General features: G+C 35.2%; 2 protein-coding genes across 2 annotated transcripts; one reads left to right on the forward strand and one right to left on the reverse strand.

The window, feature by feature from the left end:
* The first annotated feature begins 3,170 nt into the window (after positions 1-3,170).
* Positions 3,171-6,386, forward strand: LOC112501601 (F-box protein SKIP1-like). The gene is made up of 2 exons (XM_025105272.1): positions 3,171-3,590; positions 5,602-6,386. Exons 1-2 carry the CDS (start codon positions 3,220-3,222, stop codon positions 6,173-6,175), a joined length of 945 nt encoding a protein of 314 aa, XP_024961040.1. The 5' UTR covers positions 3,171-3,219; the 3' UTR covers positions 6,176-6,386.
* A 3,872-nt stretch (positions 6,387-10,258) lies between these two features.
* LOC112501602 (shikimate O-hydroxycinnamoyltransferase-like) lies at positions 10,259-12,865 on the reverse strand. The gene is made up of 2 exons (XM_025105273.1): positions 12,196-12,865; positions 10,259-11,241 (listed from the first exon to the last, which is right to left on the reverse strand). The coding sequence occupies exons 1-2, from the start codon at positions 12,631-12,633 to the stop codon at positions 10,345-10,347; spliced, it is 1,335 nt and encodes a 444-aa protein (XP_024961041.1). The 5' UTR covers positions 12,634-12,865; the 3' UTR covers positions 10,259-10,344.
* Between the last annotated feature and the right edge of the window lie 7,783 nt (positions 12,866-20,648).

Consider the following 20,648-nt stretch of genomic DNA (forward strand, 5'->3'; position numbering starts at 1 on the left):
GCTTCTTTTTCTTTTTGTTGTTGTGCTGATTCAAGATTGATATCCCATATGAAATTTTATGTGGGTGTTCACAAATCAGAGTAGATAATTGTTAACTGTGAATTAAGGTGATTTGGAGGTTAGTCTTGTGGCTTTTTTAGACTTTCTGTTGGTTGGAGAAATCTTTGTTGTTTGGGGGTTTATGAATTTGGTCAATATGTGAGTGAGGATCTCTCCATAGGGCCACTTGTTGGATGTTATCGTTAGGGATGGGTCGAGGTGCACGCAAACTGACCTGGACACCCACTGTTACCAAAAGAAGCAAGTCTTAGAAAGAAATCAATGTGACATATGGCAATGGCAATGGCAATGTGAATGTTGAATTGGGTTCGTCCTCGTATCTTACCCTGTGAGATTTACCTGGTTCGGTTGGTTTGGTTGAGTTCGTTGTTACATGTTTATGTTTGGTGTCGTTACATAATTCAGATCTGAACTAGTACATGTTATGTTATGTTATGTTGGTTGGAAGTTAAGCACATAAAGTTGTAATCATCGTATGTAGTCTTATATTCGTAGTCATAGTGGTGGAGGTAAATGACACCTCCCATAGGCATGTTTCATAATCTATTCTTGCCTCTTTTCAAGGGTCAGTTCCATGGAAAACCGTAAAACCAAATAAGTAATCATTCATCTGAATGGTATACACATGTGTATACAAATAATTTGTAAGCAATTTATGTGGTATTCACATGTGCATGACATGCATACGTGCATAAAAACGAAAAAACAGCTTCAGTTACTTATATGAACATGTGTATACCATCAAGATGAATCATTAACATGGTGTTACTCAAATTTTTATTTTTTTTGGAGGAGGTTTTCCCATGGACAGACCTAGTTAGGTGGTAATGGTGGCATGTGCCATCGTTTCATTCCTCGTCGTAATGTAAAAAAAATTAGGTTTGTGAAGGGTGCAACCGTATCGATTTGGTGTGTGTCACCATATATATTTTGAAACTACAATAAGAACACAAGGTTTTCTTGGTAGAGTTGGTTTGCAAGACTTTTCTTCTATCCCAGACCCAAATTCGAATCTTGTTGGTGTTATTTTCTTTGTATTTAGCTTTTAATTTCAAATTTATTATGTTTCTGAATTTTTTTTGCAATAAAAGACTTGAACACAATACCTCACATATGAAAAAAAAAACAATGAACTAACCAACAAATCAATTATGATGTTGTGAAAAATATCTCGATATTTGTTTCTTATAATCAAATGGTACCATCGTTTGTAAAAAATTCTGGATCTGTCTCTGGTTTTCCCCCAAACCTTCCTCTCATAGTCTATTATGCAAGAATGCTTACTTTTAAAAGGACCAATTAGATTGAAAATCTTGAATAACTAGTACTAATATCCAATGGATGAATCGATATCATCCAGTTATCCATTAGATCGGATCAGATGTTCAATGTTAATTGGATTAGTTCGGATGACAAAACCAATATTAATTATTGATTACCATCCATAAGAAGCACCACCCTCACTTAGGGGTCGTTTACCAAACGCTTATCTGGGTAAGAACTTATCGGCAAAATTCAATACTATCACTTACTTACTGAGTAATATTTTAGTCCACCATGGTAAGAGTCGTCGTTCTCACTTACCTGATAAGAGTCGTCATCCTCATTTACCAGATAAGACTTTAGGTCTTTGTCTTTGTTCTTACCAGGTAAGATTATTGGTTCTTCCCATATTTAGCAATAAGGTAATGTAACTTGATAAAAACTTACTAGATAAATGTTTGGTAAACGACCTCTTAGTCAGTTTCCTTATTGGGCTTACTAGCCATCAAAATTGCATAACTGGTAAGCATCTCTTAACTGATAAATGTTTACCCGTTTAGCGTCGGTAAACAATCCCTTATATTCCCTCCCTCTTTTTATCAATCAATCTATTATCTTAACATTACATACAGAATGATCAGATACCCGGTGAACATGGTCTCTGATCGTTACTTGATGGTTGTTAAGTAAAAACCTAATTTTTTATTAGCATTTAAATGTCGAAATAAATAAGCAACTTTAAAAATAAGTCATATCAATACGTTGTTACCAGTGAGTGATTATGATCTTACGTACGATTGTTACACATCAGTTGTTCAATGACAACCTAAATTTTGACAACATGTCATCTTGAAAAAATTAACCGTCTGAGGAGCTCCCACCGCATCGGTCCCACAGTCATCATGTGGGATGTAAATTAGCGTATGCATCCTATTGGTGAAGGAGCACAGCCCAGGCTTGAACCCGGGACGTCACTCATATGTATTACCTCCGCACCTCTACTGTTGGGACAAATCAATGACAACCAATTTCAACTCGTCATACAAAAGGTTTATCATTTCAATGGTCAACTCATCATACAAAAGATTTCTTTAATTGTCGGGCAGTTTGATGTTGAAACCCAAGAGCCATTTATGGGACCTAAGGGGCTGTTTGGCAATTGATAAATGTTTTGGTGCAGAATGATTGAATGGTCAGAATGATTGAGAGATTCTTATGATAGTGAAAAATGAAATGTTTGAGATTGCTTATTTAAAACAACTTATGTTTTTTTTTTGTTGTAAAAGTGCTTATTAACTTATATGGTATCAAACCGGAGTTAAATAAAACAAGGTTAAAATTGTAAATTGGTAATAAGCAGTTTTTCATAAGTCAGGAAGGATTAATTTATCAAAAAACAGCTTATTACTGGTTTGACACCAGTATAAGCAGTTTTTTTTTCTTATCCAAACACCAGAATACAGCTTATCACCGGTGCCAGACTGAAATAAGTTAAAAAACAGCTTTTATAAGCAATCCCAAATACCCCATAATTGTTTGGTAATTGTGTACATTGAAATTATGGCTCTTAATGGTTAAGGGAGATCCATGATACAAAATCATTTAGAGGATTTTAAAACCATTAAAAGATAGATTTTTTTTTTGTCTAACAAGATTCACTTCTTAACGATTCAAAAGTTACCTTTTAATGAAATTATTAAGAGGTAAACAAATAACCCCTAAGTTTTGATGGTCTAGCATTGTATGGTTAGTTGTAAAACCATATAACTAACCATGGTTAAAATAAAAATAAAAGTGAAGGTCAAAAGTGACATGTGTCTGGATACACATTGAGTTCGTCAACTGGTGATTCACATAAATGAGGAAAAGCCATTGAATTCAACCAACGAACCACCAATGGTCGATACCAACCACCAGGGAGAAGAAGAAGCCGACGACTCAGGACTCTACTCCGGCTGGGCCGAGTTGACTCACGAGTGCCTCCTCAACATCCTTACCCGTCTCACTTTTGAGGATCGATGGCGAGGTGCCATGCTTGTCTGCAAGTCATGGCTTCAGGCCTCCATGGATTCTTCTCTTCACTCCGTCTTCGACCTAGAATCGACTTTCCATTCGCGTCCCAGTGAATCAGTTCGCTGGTGGACTCCCCAATTCGAGAGGAAAGTCGATAACATGCTCCGATCTGTCGTCAATTGGAGCGATGGAGGTCTCACTCAGATTAGGGTTAGGCACTGCTCTGATCGATCGCTTTCTCTCGTTGCTCAAAGGTATGATTTTGTCAATCTAGGTTTCCTTTGAGATCTTCCCTAAATTATGATAACCTCGAAAGTTCTTCTTACGCTTTCACCTTAAGCTAGCCATCCAGAAAGGATGTGCGATTTTATTTCATAGTAAAAATATAGAATCTGAATACTACTAGAGATTAAGCCAGGGGTACATCGAATGGCTATAACGTGCTAGCTTACAGAAGTAAAAATAGAACCAGATTGGTTTTGTCTGAACGAATTCTCTGATATAGGAATAGAAAACCTGAATTTGAGTGATTCAATTTCTACAGGACTTCCAAACAACCATAGATTTTACAATAAACTACAAAATAGTATTCGGAGGCTTTGAGCAGATGTAGAATCAATCTTAACAGTCTGCTTTCTGTTCGATTAGAGGAAAGTAACTAGTTTGTTTTACATAAAGCTAAGAGGGAATGAATAATGCAGGTAACTCAAAATGTGCTTGGTAGTCACAAGCATACGTATTTCTTGAAGATGTTCTATAAAAGAATTGGGTGCAAAAGGTATTGATAAGCAGTTTGATGTTTTTGATGGCGAAAAGTGTCTTCTTTCTCAGGGAAGAAGAGTAAAAAAGGGTACTTTGAACTAGAAATGCATAAAAGCCTAGGAAAAGAAAAGAGAAGTTATTAAATATAACGTTTAGATTACTTGAGAACATGCTTATTTATAAATTATAACCAGAACTTAAACTTTTCTTGTATCAGCTGTTTTAAAATCTACGAAGACCATGTTTGTCCAAATTGTGTTCTCCTTACCTGTAAGTTCTAATTAGTCAGCCTCACTTGTTTTGATGGAATTGGAAGTTGTTTCATTGGGTTGCAATTTTGATTAATCAAACTGGGTGTTATATTTCATCTTTATGATTTTTGGCATATATTGGTGGTAAATTTGGGATCTTTTAGTTGATATAGCAAATAATAAATGGTAGTCGCAGGAAAGAACACACTATCTTTTCGTTCCATTGAAATCTACTGCTTTCCATTACTGTTACTAACTACTGAACTTTTCCTGAATAGATTGAATCTGTATAAATCATTGCGGAACAGATTATTTTGAGTAGCTCACACATTTGAGTGTTTGATTGTGTAAATGTATGCCACTATACACTCTCAAGTTGTCTTTACTAAGAGAAGCTTGTATTTGTAGGTAGTTAAGATGCCAAAAGACACTTGTACTCATATCATATTACCAAGTATATGCTGCATATTCATACATCATATGATAAATTCGTGTACAAAGGTCCATACAGCTTGTTCAGCATGTCAATCAGGGATACCATTTTTCAAAAGCAATCTGGAAATAGAGGGTAATATTTATTACTACAATCATGCTTAAAATATATATCTTTTTAAATAAGATTGGCCCTAATTAGGTGGTGATTTTAGTTCATATTTTGGTTTCAATAGGCTAGGCTCCAGTACAGTAAAAGGTGTACTTGAAATGCAAAGTTAACTTCTTATAAGCAACTAATAATAGGCATGCATTTGGTAGGAAAAATGGTGATTTACATGGTTTCAGTTTTGATCATACATGGGCCTATAAGTATAAGCACCACAAATTGGTTTCTTTCCTCCAAATAAGCCAACTTGTATGCTACTTGTAATGGCTGAAAGTCCCCCTCCCCCTACTAACATCATCATGCCAAATATTTTGTGCTGATAAATAAACATTTCAGTCTTTAAGCAATCACAAACGGGGTCTTGATCAGCATAGCTTTTAGAAGATCCAAGAAATCACCTATTAAAATGAACGAATATATATATATATATATATATATATGTATGTATATTATTAGCATGTTTGATACATTTTGTGTTTACTTACTGCATTCTGATGTTTTATAATTTATTTTGTACCACAATTGTCAGCAAAAACCTTCACATGCTTTTATATTTCCTCATATTCTCTGCAATTTTCATATCTTGTTACACTAGCTCATCTCCTCTCCGTTTAGCTTTCTCTTTATTTACTGATCACCTACGTTCAACAGGTGCCCTAATCTTGAAGTATTGTCGATCAAGAGCTGCCCAAATGTTACCGATGAATCCATGGTAAACCTAGCATCTGGGTGCCCTAAACTTAGGGAACTTGACATAAGCTATTGCTATGAAATATCTCATGAATCTCTAGTCATGTTGGGAAGAAAATGCACCAAAATCGTAACCCTGAAGCGTAACCTGATGAATTGGTTGGATCCTTCACAACACATAGGAATCGTACCCACTGACTACTTAAACGCATGCCCCCAAGATGGGGACTCCGAAGTTGCTGCAATTGGACACTTCATGCCTCAATTGCTTCACCTTGAGCTTCGATTCTCTAAGTTATCAGCCAAAGGCCTTGCTTTGGTTTCTGAAGGGTGTAAGAACCTCGAGTACTTGGATTTATCTGGTTGTGTTAACGTCACTAGCCGTGATATTGCAAATGCTGCATCGAATTTGACCAAATTGAAGAACATTAAGAAGCCGAACTTCTATATTCCCAGGTCAGTCTTCCATACTGAAAGATATGGCCATTGGAGGTTGTATGATGAGCGATTTCAAACAGATGCCTTCCGTATTTGATTTCACAACGAGAGGTAATGGAATGGATTTGTTGCCCGTATTCCGAAGAAGTTGCAAAATGTTCATCTCTTTGATTGTCTGCATATAGTTTGCATGCCTTTTTTTCTAATGAATTGTGTTGTGATATAGCTTGTTGTATCAAGAACATCATCCTCTTGTCTATGTACTTGGTATATCTAATGGATTGGTGGATTTTTACTTTCATTGTAAATAATAATCATATGAGTTGGTCTTTCTGCAAAAAAGGGTATGACGTCACACAGTTTGCAACTTTGCACCAGTCGAATTTCGGTGCAAAGCAAGCAACTTCGTACTTGCGTGAAGTCGTGTAGAAGAAGTTGTGCAAGATCCACAACAGTGACGGAATTAACGAGACTGGAAATAGAAGATATTGTTTGGTTTTTTATAATATAATGTCATGTGTCAATTCTCATATAAGCCATAATTTTCATCTCCGGAAAGTAAGAATTCCCATATATTCCTATTAGAGTATCTCCAACATTTCTCCATAACGAAGAAAATGGAGATTTTGAGTCAATATTTTGTTCCAACAGCTTCCTCAAAACTATCTCCGAAACGGCGAAAGTATGTGAGAGAAGGGTTTTTTCTCCAAATATGGAGAAAACCCAGAAAATGATTACTGAATAAAACCATCAATAAGAAACTTTGAAATTTTATTTTTGAAGAAAGAAATAAAATTTTAATATATGAATGAAATATTTTAATATTATAATCAATGTTGGATTCTCCAAAATGGAAGATTTGTTGGAGATGAATGTTAGGGGCTGTTTGGCAGTTGCTGAATGGTTTAGTGCAGAATAGTTAAGAGGTCAAAATGGTTAAGAGGGTCAGAATGATTAAGTACTGAATGAAATAATGTTGTTTGGTAATTGTTCTCTGAATAATAGTAAATTACCATTTTAACCCTTATCCAACAAAAACCCATCTCCCTTCGGCTTCCATTAATCCAACCCTAGAATCATCTAACCATCTCCCACGCCATCGACGACCCCAGCCAAGTGAAGGCAGAAGGTAAACGGCCAGCCAAGTGAAGAAGAAGGTGGCGACGGCGATGGTGAAGGCAGATGAGTAGCGAGGGGCTGTGCGACCGGCGACGAGAGGGTGGGGGAGGGGCTGTGCGACCGGCGACGAGAGGGTGGGGGAGGGTCTTTGAACGACGGTGGCGACGAACGACGGTGGGGACGAACGACGGTGGCGACGAACGACGGTGGGGACGAACGACGGTGGCGACGAACGACGGTGGGGACGAACGACGGTGGCGACGAACGACGGTGGGGACGAACGACGGTGGCGACGAACGACACTCTGGTTGGGGGAGAGGGCGATCGTATTCGTAAGGTGGGGGGAGGAGGCGACAGAGCGATGTGAGGAATGTTGGGGGAGAGGGCAAATATGGAAAAAGAAGAGTCCGAATGGTTTAGAGAGCCCCTGGATGCAAAATGGTTAAGAGGTAAAATGTAACCATTCAGAGTATTTTTTTTTTCCCAAACAGCCTTGACCTCTTAGCGATTAAGAGGTTGGCTCTTAATGGAACCATTAAGAGCCAAACAAACAGCCCCTTAATGTATTTATTTTTTGAGATTTTGACTTTTGGTTCTCTATTTTGAAATTTTTTTGGGGAATACGTTGGAGATGCTCCTAACCCCTTGGTAATATTAAAACTTAGGGGCCGTTTACTAAACGCTTACCCGGATAAGCGCTTACCAAGTAACATTAACTCACCGGATGAATATAGTAAGGACCAAAGATCTTACCCGGTAAGAGCGAGACAATGACCAAGAGCTTTATCCGGTAAGTGAGGGCGACGACTCTTACCAAGGTAAGTGCTTACCGGGTAAATTGTTGCATACGATGTTGTTTTGGTGGACTAAATTTTACCCGGTAAGTACATAATAGTATTAAAATTTACCGGTAAACACTTACCAAGTAAGTGTTTGATAAACGTCCCCTTAGTAAACCCTTAGTAAACTACATTTTTCATCTCTATGGTTTGTTAAAATGGTGACTTTCATCCTTGTGTTTTTGAAATAACAATATTCGTCCCTCTTGTTTGCAATCCAATATTATTGTTGTTGTTATGGTCCTAGATGCCTACTCTGAGAGTGTTTCACTATAAGCATAAGAAACGAAAACAACAATGAATTGTGAATTTCAAAGAAAAACATAATAATCATAAGAGTGGTGTCTGATTGGTTTGAGTTTGAGCTCCAAAGATCAAAAGTGTCTGGACGTCTCAAGTTCAAATCCAACGAGGAATAAAAATCCCCTTGTGGCATCGGGGGTTCAAACGCGGTGACTCTGGGCTACTCGTAAAGCGGGCCATCGTCCCGGAATTAGTCAGCCGCATAGCGGATTGTACATCCAGGTTAACAGAAAAAAGAAAAAAAAACATAATAATAAATTGTAAATCACATGAACGAAAACCTTAATATCGATATTACAGGAATGAAAAGAACAAATTTTCAACAAACCACAGAAATTAAAACATAGTTTGTACCAAGTTTTATTACTTTCTAGATTTATTTTTCCTTAGATTTTTTTCCTCAGGTTTTAGTACTTGTTACTTTTTGTACTTATTCGGTAAGCTTTTGGGAAAAGCTTTATGCAAACATGCACTTGTCAACTAAAAATCACGTTTCTTCTCAAGTTCTATCCAAGAAAAAGTCTTAAAAGAACCTTCTCAATCTATACAAACAGATTAATCCATACATGACTTGGTAGTTGTTTACTTGTGGCTTAATGAGCTTAATAGATAAATTGGCTTATTTGCACAGTTCTTTTAGGGTGCGTTTGGGACGTGGAACAGGGTGGGACAGGACATGACACACTTGTCACATGTTTGGCGTGTCTTTATCCGGAACAAAATGGAACTAAGTAGAACACACATGGGACATGTGCGTTCACCCTTACCCCTCTAGAACAAAATGGAACAAGGACATGTTTGACAAATATACCCCTCAGAAAACCTAATACGCATTTCACTCACCCTCCGTCTTCTTCACATCAATCCGTTGAACAACTGTCCTATCCTGTCATGTTTGCGTACCAAATGCACCATTAAGTTGTTTACTTATGACTTATTCGCATAGGAGGTGACTTAATTACGAACATAAAAAAACCTCAGTTGTCTAGATTCAGCCAACAAAATGACAACCCCTACCCCTTAGTTTAAACATGCCCTGAAAAACCAACTCTTGGTCCTTGTGTCCCTCTTACCGAATAAGATTCTTGATCTATATTCATTCGATACGGTAATGTGATTTGCTAAGCGCTTATCCGGGTAAACATTTGGTAAACGGTCCTTAAGATTGCTTAAACTTTTATCTCGAATAAACGATGGTGTTGAGTGTCAGGATATGAATGATGTAAAATTTGGGAACGATAAAAGTGATTTACCTTTTCTTTTACTTTAAATCTTCGTAGTCGGTTACATATAGCCTTTTGGGTTAAAATGATGTAGGTTACCAATTTCTAAGAACTCAATTGTTTATTTTCTTAGAAAAAATCGAAAGACTTAAAACATTCAAAATAAGAAAGTTTAATAATTTATTTATTAAAAATAAATTCGGAGACTTGTTAATTCATCATTCCCCAGATATTATCATATCCAGGAGTGTGTAAAAAGTCATCTGATTCAATTTTAACCAACCGATCTGTAATTGAATATTTAATTGTAATTGGACCGGATCGGATCAGATCCAAAATTTCAACATCCAAATTGGATTGATCGGTTCTTGAATGGCAGCTCATCATCCAATAAAACCGAATCGGTTCAATCCGATAACCATCCAATTACTATCAAATTATCATCCAACTACCATTCAGTTAATAGTTATATATAACTAATAAAAATTTACATATTGTTTTTAGTTGATGTTTATATGCATTATGTTTGTTTCATATGTATTCGGTTCACAATATGAAATTACATTTTACGTATATTCTTTATTTCAAAAACAGTCCAAAAAGATTTCACATTGTGAACTGAATACATATGAAACAAACATATTGTAAAACACATATATTTTAAATTGTAGTAAAAGAAAAAATCACATTAAATAAAACAGAATAACTACCTCTTTATTTTATTTTGCTCGTTACATGTACACTCATTTCTTACTCTCTAACTTATTTACTTACGATTGGGTCTAGAAGTCATACAAGCATTTTCGAAACAAAGACATGTGATCGGGGTCCAAGCACACCGCCAACGACACACTCCGATCGCCGCTTGGGCTCGGTATGATGTAAATCGTGCCCTCATAAAGGATGCTTGCGGGTCCCATGAAAATGGGCCGACCCCATCCAAAGTCTGATTCATATATCGGTAAGCGAGTCCAACTGTTTATGTTCAGATTTGGACTCGCAAAATAGGTAGGCCCTCGTACGAGGGCCGTCAGGTCTGGCTGCAATTCCAAGTAATCGATGGCCGATCTGAGATATTGATCGTCCATTTTAGCCAACTCGATATGGATTCTCCTAGCGGTGTCGGCCAATGACTCGGATTTAAACTCGCCTGATTTGGCAATCGGAGTGGCCGTGAAAACGACATTTCCTAGGTATCCTGGAGGGAGGGGAGGGTTCAATCTTGATCGTCCGTCTGTAGCCACGTACAGTTTGGTTGGTTGATCGTCTGATAGTCCACGCGCTTTGCATGCGCATCGCCATAGATGTGCGGCTAAGATCTCGTACGTGCTATGGTACACGCTTCCATCGCCCTTGGCCTTTGATTTAAGACCATTGATTTGATCCAATGTGAGTCGCAGCATGGTGGTCGAAGCAAGCTTAGGATGGGATGTGGAGTTTTGGTTTTGTGACGGGGCGATGAGCGATGGCGGGGAGTGGTATTCGAGGTGTTCGAACATGGCGGTCGGTGGGTCACGGGCACGGAGTAGGGAGCGGTCGACGAACGGTGGAATCGCAACCGACAATCCACGCGCTTTATCGGACCATGCATTGATGAAGTGGAGAGACGAGAGTCCATCGGATAACGTATGGTGCAGGCCACACCCGAGAGAAACCCCGCCACAGTTGAAGCGTGTAACCTAAGACCAAAACAAATTGCACCTTCACAAACATGCATTGATGACTTGTACATTCAATCATTAGTAAAAACTAAATACTTCGTATTATATTAGTTTTGTATAGTGCAAAATGAAATAGATTGTTCAGTAATTGTTTACAATGGAATAATAGTGCTGAATGATTAAGGGAGACCTATGATACAAAACCATTCAGAGGATTTTAGAATCATTAAGAGGCAAACTTTTTTTTTTACCAAACAAGATTCATCTCTTAACAATTCAGCGGTTGCCTTCTAATGGAACTATTAAGAGGTAAGCAAATAACCCCTTATATGTAAATGTTCAACTTTTTAAGAGTGTAGTATATTAAAACGGTATCGTAAGATTGTAGTATATTAGAACTCAATGATTATCCTAATTATATTTTAGATTTTTTATATTTAAAATAAGATATTTATCTTCTATTTTATTATGTTTATCTGCAGTTAGTTACACGAATTCAAACATAAAGTTTTAATAAATTATATATATGCATAATTTACTTGTAATATTTTTTAAATAATATACATCAATAAACAATACTTCAAAACAAAAAATGATTTTTAAGAATTTTTATCAAATACTTTATAATAATACAGATATAAAGTTTTCCTTTTGATAGTTCTTTCTCAATTCTTCGGTTAGGTACATGACGACAAGACTAAGGAAGGTGACAGAATTCTGCTGACACTGTCTTATCCAAACAAAGCCAATTCACTCTCACGTGACTGCTGGCAAATTATTTACAGCAAGACCCTTCTACTTTTTAATTACTAAAATTTATAGTCTTAAACTTTTGGATATTCCAACCAAACCCCCCAAATGTTGTATATTCCAAGTTGCTATTATATGACAAATATATGATGCTAAAAATGCTATAAATGGAACTTCAGGGACTTGTTTGGAAATAAAAAGAATTATTACATGGAGATATACCTGTGTGATACAGAGCGGATAGGAAGAGATTTGGTCGGAGTAATCCACCGTCGGCGCCAACTTCCGTAGCTCCGGTGACGGCGTAATCTCACCAAAATCATCAATGCTACAATCCGCTTCAGCTTCCACAAACAAAACACCCTCGCCGTTGCAGTTAATTTCAACTCTGCCATCTCCATCGTTACCCAGCCGTCCGGCCATCGGAAAAAACGAAACAAGAACGTCGGCAAGAGCCTTCTTCAGAACCCCAGAATCAAAGAAATTGGAAGACCCATTTGGTCTATAGAAATAAACGGTCAATATATGGATCCGACCCACAACCAAGTCAAGATTCGAGTTCCATAGCCGCTGGTTCGGTGTGGGTTTGGATGGTTTCACCATTAATGATTCCTTCACTGTTAGCTCCATCTTCTGTGCATCACGAGCTCCAATCGTCATCGGGATTTTTTAAGATTTTCCGACGACCCTTTTCTGAAATCGAGAAATGGAAGATGGGTTTGTGGTTAATTCTTGTGAAAAGCGAATAAAATAATTGAGGAATTTGGAGTGTGTTCACATGCAGAGAGAGAAAAGACGAGGCCTTTGGCAGGAGGAATAAAAGGTTTCCCAAAACGAGTGGTATCGGATTTGGTTTTGTTGGATGCAAGAGCATCGTTGACGAGAGGTTGTTATAAATAAGGATATTTTCTCGGAGTCTATCGTCTCAAAGGACACCGTTAAGTGTTTGTCGGAAAAATTTAATAATATTATTTATTTATCGGGTAAAATTTTAGTCCAACAAAACGGTATCGTATGCAACAATTTACCCTGTAAGCGTTTACCGTGATAAGAGTCTTCGTCCTCACTTACCTGATAAACTCTTGTTCTTTGTCTCGCTCTTACCGGATAAGATTCTTGGTTCTTACTATATTTATCCGGTGAGATGATGTGACTCAGTATTCACTTACCCGAATAAGTGTTTGATAAATGGCTCTTAAGAATTCATATATAAAACCAATTTTTGCAGGTTCCAAGTATACAATAACTCGAAGGATGTACTATTTTTCTAAACACTCGTTTTAACGGTGGTTCTTTTAAGAAATTATATTTTTTACTTATAAAAACCTTACATTAGAAATACTCTTAAATCACAGGATTTTTGGATAAAAACCGTTCTGTTATTACCTCAACGTTTGTATGAAATAACATCTAAGAGTAATATATTTTCTTTGACATTTTAATAGTTCTTTATATAATTAATGATGTTGAAAAAATATATAATACACATAAAAATAGTTTGAGTTTTTCAACAAAATGATCAAATATACCTGATATATTAATAAAATAGTCATTTTTTCATGTTTTACCAAAATAACTATATGGATCGTCCTCAGGGGACGATTTGATCATAAGGGGGCGATCCAACCTCTTTGACCCAAAAAAGTACATAAAAAATATTTTAAAATGATTTGTGGGGTCCACATGTATCTGATTTGAGGGATCAAATATCTGGTTTGTCTTAAATAGTGGGATCGCCCCTACCTACCCCAGGATCTTCTCACGGGGGCGATTTGACTTACACGTTTAACTGTTATTTTGTCTTCTAGTGAGGAAATCGATTTGACAATTAAATGATGTTTTCCAATAAATGGTGGACGATTTTGACTGTTATTATGACTATTTTAGTTGCGTTTTACTATATAAAATCAAACACTTTTATTTTCACAACCCGTAACCATTAAAGGCAATCTACCATCACAACTCTTTTAACACAATATGAAATCGCATCAAACTTTATAATTTTTACTAATTTTTACTAATTTTTAAACACATAAATGAACCAACGCCAACTTTTATATTTTCTTATAAAAAATAATTTTTTTATAACCACTAAATGTTAATATTTTCTAGAGAAAATCACCAAAATAACAAAAATACACCTGATATATTAACGAAAGAATAAGATTTTACCAAAATTGCGAAAATGTCCACACGGATTGCCCCCGGGGGAGATCGTTGACCATGGGGGGCGATCCCCCCTTTGTTTGACCGAAAAAGTGCAAAAAATAAATTCAAAAATCAATTTGGTGGTTCCCACATGCATCCATTTAGAGTACAAAACACTATGCGCCTTGTTTTGCGTGTATCTACCCCCGGGGGCGATCCACGTCACCCAATCGTCCCCGGGGGTGATTCAATTTTTTTTATTTTTTTCTTATCGATTAAGAGGTGTTTTTAATAAAAAGGAGACGATATTTAAACTGTTCTTTTTATATTTTTAGGACCAAATTTCATGGTTATAGTTTATAAAATAAAACCATGATAATTGTGGACACGTAAAAATTATTTTTATCTGATTTGGTTTGATTTAAGTAGTTTGACCGCTATTTCGTCTTTTAGTTTCTATAATTTGATGCCGATTTGACGATGTATTTTGTCTTATTACATAATGGTTTATATAAATAGGCGGTCGGGAGACCATAATCACCATCCCCACCGACATCCTCTCGCACCTCTAAAAAAAACCGAGCCTTCACCGACATCCATGATTATCCATCGATCACCGATCACCGACATCCACCGTTACGTAATAAAACAAAATAGATCATAAAATCGTCGTCAAATCGCTGTCAAATCATAGGCCACTAAATGACAAAATAACGGTCAAAGTACGTGGTTTAGGAAAATATGACATTTTTCAGATATAATATCCGATTTTTATCATCCAAATCAGGAACAAATAATTTTTTTCGTATCAACAATTATTAAAACATATTAACATTCAGTGGTTATAAAAAATATAAAAACATTCGTTAGTTCATTTATGCGTTTAAAAAAATTATTAAAAATTATAAAGTTTAACATGATTTTATATTGTGCTATGGGTTGTGATGATAAATTATATTTAATGGTGTTTTACTATTCATTTCACTAAATTTAATAACGTATAATTTGGTGTCTCCATCGAAGTAATTTAGCGTCAACTTTGATATCTGAAGTATGATACGGTGTCGGCATTAAAGATGATCAGATAAAGAAAGAAAAATGGTTAGGGTCATTTAACAACACAATAAGGTGGCGTTTGTTTTTTAAGAGGTGTTGAAGTCTGAAGTCTGAATTCACTTCTGATTTTTAAGAGGTGGTGCTAAAGTCTGAAATCTGAATCAATCAGACTGTTTGTTTTTTGTGTCTGAAATCTGAAGTTTGAAGATGAGAGATCGAAAGTTGATATGGATCAACAGTTGACAGGGTTGAGAGATGAGAGATCAAGACAGGAGAGTTGATCCAGAGAAATCGAGCGCAAAGAGATCAGAATAGGTAGGCGACCATTTGAAATAAGAGGTTTCTCAACCACTTAAATTTTCAGACCTAATAAGAGCTTAAAAAGCTCTTAAATGAAAAAAAAAAACAAACACACTGAATCCTCTTATGTCTGACCGATTCAGACTTAAGAGGACATTAAGAGCGTTTTTATTAAAAATAAACAGCCCCTAAGTGTTTTTTGGCAACCTTCACTTGTGAAGATTGCGTAAGAGCTCGTTTTACTTAAGTTATATTTTAACTCAAATATGCAAGGGTATAACGAAATTAAATCAAGACTGATCTCACTTTTTCGGTTCAATTTTTGTAGAAACAGTCCCCTTTTAAAACTTAGAAAATTGTAACCACTTCCATATCGAATGCAAGAATAATTACCCATTACATGAAAATGATTGCTGGAGTAATTAATGGAGAATTAGTTGCACAACAAACAACAGTTACATATAAGGGTGCTCAAAAACCCGACCAACCCGATCAACTCAACGCGAAATAACTCAACCAGAAGTAACCCGATGTCTAATCGAGTTGTAAAATTTTCAAACTGTAGGTATTGAGTTGATATTAGGTTACTATTATTTGAACCCAACCCGATGAACCCGATATCCTTTCATTTCTTGGATTTATTATGATTGTTGAGTTTAAACTGATATGTATAGTAGACAATTACACTATCACGTACGCTCTTTATATATGCATATTTTCAATTTATTCTTCATCTCTATATAACTCATTCGTATATATGCTTAGTAACAGTGAACATATATATGTAAATTGAGAAAATTAATTGAATGTGATATACGTAAGAAGTATGGATACTTTGTATCAAATGGTTGATGATTAAAAAGAAATTATGAGTAGAGAAATAACATATTCAAGGTTAGAAACACCCCATGTTTAAATGTCTTGAGTTGAGTTATTCAAATGTCTTCAACCCGATTAACCCAACCCAAAAACACCCCATGTTTACTCGTTATTTAGTCCTTTCAATCCATAATTAATAGAAATCGTACCTAACTCCTTTTGTTTTCTTATAAATGTTTTTTCAATAAATGGTTGAAAATGAATGGTGTGGATGCAAATGAACACGTTCTAAGACATTAAATTGACATATATCCAAAAGGAAAGAGAGGTGTCATTTACAAACCACTTAAATCTGACAAATTTTGTAAACCCATCTTAACCACTAATCAGTTAGATTTACGACCTAACTGAAACACTGATATTTTTATAAACTTATACTGACTGTGTTTTCATTTTTGTAAGAGACTGAGGGCATGGAGGGTAGTTTGGCGATACAAAGTTATGATTCAATAGATGTAATAGAAGCAACTGAGATTAACCGCAATTAAAATCCCGAATTTATCTCGCCGCTGAATAAATCCTATTCGATAGAAACAGTTATGGATTCACGGTAATCTCTGAGAAGAAAACAGGAATTCTCGAGAGAGAATCATGAATGTAGGAAATCAAGGTATGATTCATGGGATTCTGTTACCTTCTTAGTTGCATTTACACAATTTACATCAGGGTATTCACTGATGCAGTTCTGGAACGGAGTGAGTGAATATGGTTCTGGATACATTCTCTAAATTCAAAAATACAACGGATTCACCGATTGTGTTGGACGATGATGATGGTAGCGACAGTGTAATACGAAGAAGTGACACGATGACAACAAATACCAGTTTAAGATGCACAAACAAAGAAGGTATATCAGAATTCAAAGGTTAGTAATGTCGAACCGGAAACGTAGGATTTTCCCCTGTTTTCAACAATGTTCGGTTTCTTGCCGAAAAATCTCCAACTATCATTCAGCAATTTTTTCAAAACAAATATTTTGAGGATTTTTACGTCAACAGGTTTTCCAAAACCTTCCTTTAAAATGGAGAAAGTAAGAAAAAGAAGGTAAACCATAAGGGTGGTGCTTGATTGGTTTGAGCTTGACTCTAAAGGTCAAAAGTACCTGGAGGTGTCAGGTTCAAATCCAAGGAGGAATAAAAACCCCTTTGTGGCCACGGAGCTTCAAATGCGGTAACTCCGGGCTATCTGCAAAGCAGGTGGTCTCCCTGGGATTAGTCGGCTCGCATAGCGGGTTAGATATCCAGGTTAATCAAAAAAAGAAGAAGGTGAAATTCAACAAATTTGAAGAACTCTCCTAAAATGATTAACTATGAAAAAGAAATTACTTTTTTTTATATTTCCTACCACTGAGAATATTTGAAATCAAATATATAACAGAAAGAAATAATATTTTATGAAATGTATTGAATATTTTAATAATATAATTCATATTGTAATCTTCAAAATAAAAATAAATGCTGTTGGAAACAAATAGATTTTTCTTTGAAGATTTGGAAACAAATAGAATTTTCCTCACCGGATGAATATGACAAGAATCTTACCCGGTAAGAGCCACGATAAGGATGAAGAGTTTTACCCGATAAGTGAGGGTGACGACTCTTTTACCCAGATAAATGCTTACCAGGTAAATTGTTGCATAAGATATGTTTTGATTCATAAATACCATTTAGGTATGAATGAAGGAAATTAGATTCATGAATTTGAATTCATGAAATTGGATTTCATGAAACATATCATGTATTCTGATACTTGTTCTTTCTTTTCTTGTCTGAAATCAATTATTAACACAAATTCGCCCAAAACAAGACACTGATGAAGAATACGATGACGGTTTCCTTCCATAACCTACATAAAATGTCTGGTTCATAATTGGAGCATAATCCACACATTAATATCTAAAAACTAATAATCGGTTTGTAAAATAAATACTAGAAGAGTACTCGCACAATGCAACGAGATACATCTCGATTTTAATGTTTTATTGAACTTCTTTTTTTGTCTCAGTCGATGTTATAATATGGTTTTATGTGGTTTTGAGAAAACGATAATGTTTTTATTTTTGAATAAAACATGAATATGAAAATATCATAAAGATATTGATATTAGTACCAAACTAACTATTTAAAATTTCATCTTTTTATGTGTCTCTTTAATTTATTTTTTTTATTTTTAGTTTAGTAATATAATTTTTTATAAAGATAATAATTAAGTATTTTGTTGGAACTCAATTACTATCCTAATTATATTTTAGATTTTTTATATTTAAAATGAGATACTTATCCTCTATTTGATTATGTTCATATGCAGTTAATTACACGAATTCAAACATGAAGCTTTAATAAGTTGTACATGCGTATAATTTACTTGTAATCTAAAATTTTAAGTAATATGCATCAACAAACAATACTTCATGTATAAAAAATGGTTTTTAAAAGTTTTTATCAAATGTTTTATAATATAGTGTGTGTATATAGATATATATATAGAGAGAGCGATAGATTTGGGATCATGTGAGACCAGTCAGTTTTCGTGAAACCCGTAAGATCACTTTTTAACACTTAAAACTTCACAGCAAAAACAACATGGTTTCAGGTTAAGTTGCTATATATATGATAATATTATTGTAAACTATATAAAAATTCTTGTTTTAAGTTTTTCTAGACATGTATTGCAAGTTTGAAACCTAAGCATGGATGTTGTCACGTTCACGTATGATAAATGATACTCGATAAAAGCAAAATTTTGTAAATATACGAGATTTGAACATGGATCAGTATTGATCAGGTGTGGTTTTTAACATATTTTGTTTTAAAATATCTGACATAAACAAGAAAAAAAATCTCCGATTCCTCGTTAGAGATGATAATGAAAATGTAATCATATACCGAACAGGAACTGGGACATGAACGGAAATTAGGATTGGAGTCACTGCACCATTCTAATGGCTAGTGATTGAGAGTATGTAGGCCGGTATTAACAATCTCTTGTCCTTTTCTTTATATCAAACATAACCACAATATGTGTATTTTTTTTTTATTAACCTGGATATTCAACTTGCTATGTGAGCCGACTAATTCAAGGGTGACCACATGCTTTGCAGATAGTCCGGAGTCACCGCATTTGAACCTTCGTGGCCACAAGGGGATTTTATTCCTCCTTGGATTTGAACCAGTGACCTCCTGATACTTTTTACCTTTGGAGTCAAACACAAACCAATCAAGCACCACTCTTGTGGTTCAGAATATGTGTATTTATGAATATATTCATAGGTTATTTTGAGAAGTGGTAATAATTTGAGAAGTAAAAAAAAGTGATCGATCATAGCCTTTCATACGGTCAAAATCGGATTTTATTGGTCAAGAATTGTGGTTTTAACTGGCCAAAATTTACGGCTATACGGAAAATAGAGGGGTAGTTTCATAATTTTTACAAATAGACGGTAAACGGGGTGCATATGTGAACCAGTGTGATTGACATATGAACTATATGTTCATATGTGAACTTATGTAATTCACATATGAATCTGTGTGATTCACATATGAACTAATTAACTGATTCAAATATGAACTCGTGGGTTCATATGTGAATCATACGGGTTTACATATGAACTTGTTTGCCGCATATTTATAAAAGTTACGAAACCACTCATTTATTTTCCGCATACCAATGCAAGAAATTATCGGGTGCTTCACAGTTAAAAACACAAATGTTGACCAGATAAAAAATAGAATCACTTATATGTTAATAAATAATGACATTTAATAAGAAAATAATATGTTAATATATAATGAAATATTTTCCTATTAATTTCCTAACCATGATGTTACTTAATTTTAGGTATATATGCATTTATATATCTATTTAAATATCATACATGTTCATCGGTTGACATCCATTGAATGTGAGAGGAATCGAATCGATTCGATCATCTATTGGATGTTGAATTTGTCAGCCGGTCTAATTTGATTAACATTGGACAACCGGTCCAATCCAATCCAGTGGATGATTAGATCGGTTCGGTTACTGGATATTCTTATTAGATTCCATTAGATCCAACTAATATTAATTGGATTGGATCAGATCAGATCGGATTGAGTCCATCCAATGTGTTAATTTAATCTAATTTTCTGTGAATAATGGTTAAGTGGTAAATTTTAAGAGGTATAAGTTTTGATGCTTATATCTTAAAAAATGAGTTCAGTATTGAATATTTTTTTAACTTAAATCATATTATTAAATAACAAAATTACATAGTGAATTATTTTTAATTTCTACATTTTTATATCTTATAA

Source organism: Cynara cardunculus, unplaced genomic scaffold, assembly GCF_001531365.2.
Source record: "Cynara cardunculus var. scolymus isolate 2C unplaced genomic scaffold, CcrdV1 Un_Scaffold_311, whole genome shotgun sequence".
NCBI lineage: Eukaryota > Viridiplantae > Streptophyta > Magnoliopsida > Asterales > Asteraceae > Cynara > Cynara cardunculus.

Bases quoted from the DNA above. Each gene is read 5' to 3' on its own strand.
- LOC112501601 (XM_025105272.1), top strand. From the start codon at position 3,220: ATGGTCGATACCAACCACCAGGGAGAAGAAGAAGCCGACGACTCAGGA. The intron at 3,591-5,601 runs GTATGATTTTGT...TACGTTCAACAG, and splicing joins CTTTCTCTCGTTGCTCAAAG to GTGCCCTAATCTTGAAGTAT.
- LOC112501602 (XM_025105273.1), bottom strand. From the start codon at position 12,633: ATGACGATTGGAGCTCGTGATGCACAGAAGATGGAGCTAACAGTGAAG. The intron at 11,242-12,195 runs GTATATCTCCAT...TTTTGGTCTTAG, and splicing joins ATCCGCTCTGTATCACACAG to GTTACACGCTTCAACTGTGG.